Consider the following 2,500-nt stretch of genomic DNA (forward strand, 5'->3'; position numbering starts at 1 on the left):
TGTTTCAGGTCCTGTATCTGTTCATGGTTCCTGGTCTTGTTTCAGGTGCTGTATCTGTTCATGGTTCCTGGTCTTGTTTCAGGTCCTGTATCTGTTCATGGTTCCTGGTCTTGTTTCAGGTGCTGTATCTGTTCATGGTTCCTGGTCTGGTTCCAGGTCCTTATCTTTCAGGTGGTCTGTTTAGGTCTGTTCTGTTCATGGTTCCTGGTCTTGTTTCAGGTGCTGTATCTGTTCCTGACGTTGTTGCTGAGCTCGTTCGATCATCCAGCATCTCCGGAAGAAAAAGAAAAGAACAACCTGCACATTGCCCTGAACCGGATACGCAGCGCTGTTCGGACTCTCTTGGGAAAGAAGACCCCCATCAACCCAGAACACACGGGTAAGACCCATATCAACCCATGACACATGGGTAAGACCCATATCAACCCATGACACACGGGTAAGACCCATATCAACCCAGAACACATGGGTAAGACCCACATCAACCCATGACACATGGGTAAGACCCATATCAACCCAGAACACATGGGTAAGACCCATATCAACCCAGAACACATGGGTAAGACCCATATCAACCAGAACACATGGGTAAGCCCCACATTAACCCATGACACATGGGTAAGACCCATATCAACCCATGACACATGGGTAAGACCCATATCAACCCATGACACACGGGTAAGACCCATATCAACCCAGAACACATGGGTAAGACCCACATCAACCCAGAACACACGGGTAAGACCCATATCAACCCATGACACATGGGTAAGACCCATATCAACCCATGACACACGGGTAAGACCCATATCAACCCAGAACACATGGGTAAGACCCATATCAACCAGAACACACGGGTAAGACCCACATTAACCTAGAACACATGGGTAAAACCCATATCAACCAGAACACACGGGTAAGACCCACATTAACCTAGAACACACGGGTAAGACCCACATTAACCTAGAACACATGGGTAAGACCCATATCAACCCAGAACACATGGGTAAGACCCATATCAACCAGAACACACGGGTAAGACCCACATTAACCTAGAACACATGGGTAAGACCCATATCCACCCAGAACACATGGGTAAGACCCACATTAACCTAGAACACACGGGTAAGACCCACATTAACCTAGAACACACGGGTAAGACCCACATTAACCTAGAACACATGGGTAAGACCCATATCAACCAGAACACACGGGTAAGACCCACATTAACCTACAACACATGGTTAAGACCCATATCAACCAGAACACATGGGTAAGACCCACATTAACCTAGAACACACGGGTAAGACCCACATTAACCTAGAACACATGGGTAAGACCCATATCCACCCAGAACACATGGGTAAGACCCACATCAACCAGAACAGACAGGTGTTTGTCATTGACATCTGTTACGCCCCAGTCTAGGGGTGCCTAGGATGCAACATGAAAAGGCCCCATCTTCCCCGTCTCCCAAGTAACCACAAATTTTACAACAATTTGTTTAAATATCTGAAAATCTCATTTATTTTACAAGAAAGAAAACATATAGATAAACATATAAAGGTAACTCATACAAAACTTCAGGGTGGCCTACCATCAAAATAACAAATGATCCTGTCAAGGAGATAAGAAATTAACATAACAAACAAAAGGGCAAAAGATATGACAAAAGACTTACCTCCCTAACTAATTAAACAGGAGAAAACACGATTAACACACCTGGCGGTCCACCCTTACTAAACAAAAGAAACGGTATCTAATCTTACACAAAACTGAACAAAGCAACAGTGTGGCTGGTTGGGAGGGAAGAGGAATGCCTGCTGCCCTCAGAAGGCCGCCATCTTGGCTCCTTATATATCAGGTGGTACCCCAGCTTCAGCCAATCACAAATTCGGGCATGAGAGCTTCCCACCAATGAACTCCCGGATATGGCAGACATGTATTTGCATATGAAATTGGAAACAAGAGAAAAAAAACACAGGGCACACACGCATACACAGCAGACTAAAGAAACATTATGACCACAGTCATAACACATCGTTGATAGTTTGTTAATAATGAGCACATGGAAAGAGTCCACTATAGATCTCAGGTTTCATGACTGAATGTATTGTGGGTCATTTTACCGCCAGCGGTCGACAGTAAGGATCACCTGGCTTTGACTGTTGTGACCTCAGACCAGACGGGGTCAAAGGTCAAGACCCTCACCATCGCCAACACTGCAAAGATGCCTGAGAAAGAACAAGAGAAAAAGGTAAACCACTTTCTATTCTGCAAACTTTTGGTTTGTTTTGATGCAAGAATATTTCTTGAAATGTCTTCCCTCGTCAGTCTTTGAGCCATCGCTTGATTATGTGTGAAACAGACGATAACTATTCTAAACTCTGTTTGTTCAGAAACATCCTGAAGATGATGATCGAGGAAACAGACCTGAGGACTGCTGCAGTGACAGTATGAGTCTTTCTATATCAGTGATGAAGAACAGCAGCCAATCAGC

At 44.7% G+C, this 2,500-nt stretch overlaps 1 protein-coding gene across 2 annotated transcripts in view; it reads left to right on the forward strand.

Annotated features, from left to right (window-relative positions):
* The window catches only part of LOC114559795 (sodium channel protein type 4 subunit alpha B), a 49,774-nt gene that overhangs the window by 27,990 nt on the left and 19,284 nt on the right, over positions 1-2,500 (forward strand). For both annotated transcript variants that reach the window (XM_028584696.1, XM_028584695.1), the window contains exons 17-19: positions 220-379; positions 2,136-2,257; positions 2,400-2,454. In XM_028584696.1, the coding sequence (XP_028440497.1) occupies positions 220-379; positions 2,136-2,257; positions 2,400-2,454 (337 nt within the window). The remainder of the gene's footprint in view (positions 1-219; positions 380-2,135; positions 2,258-2,399; positions 2,455-2,500) is intronic.

This window comes from Perca flavescens, chromosome 8 (assembly GCF_004354835.1).
Source record: "Perca flavescens isolate YP-PL-M2 chromosome 8, PFLA_1.0, whole genome shotgun sequence".
Classification (NCBI taxonomy): Eukaryota; Metazoa; Chordata; class Actinopteri; order Perciformes; family Percidae; genus Perca; species Perca flavescens.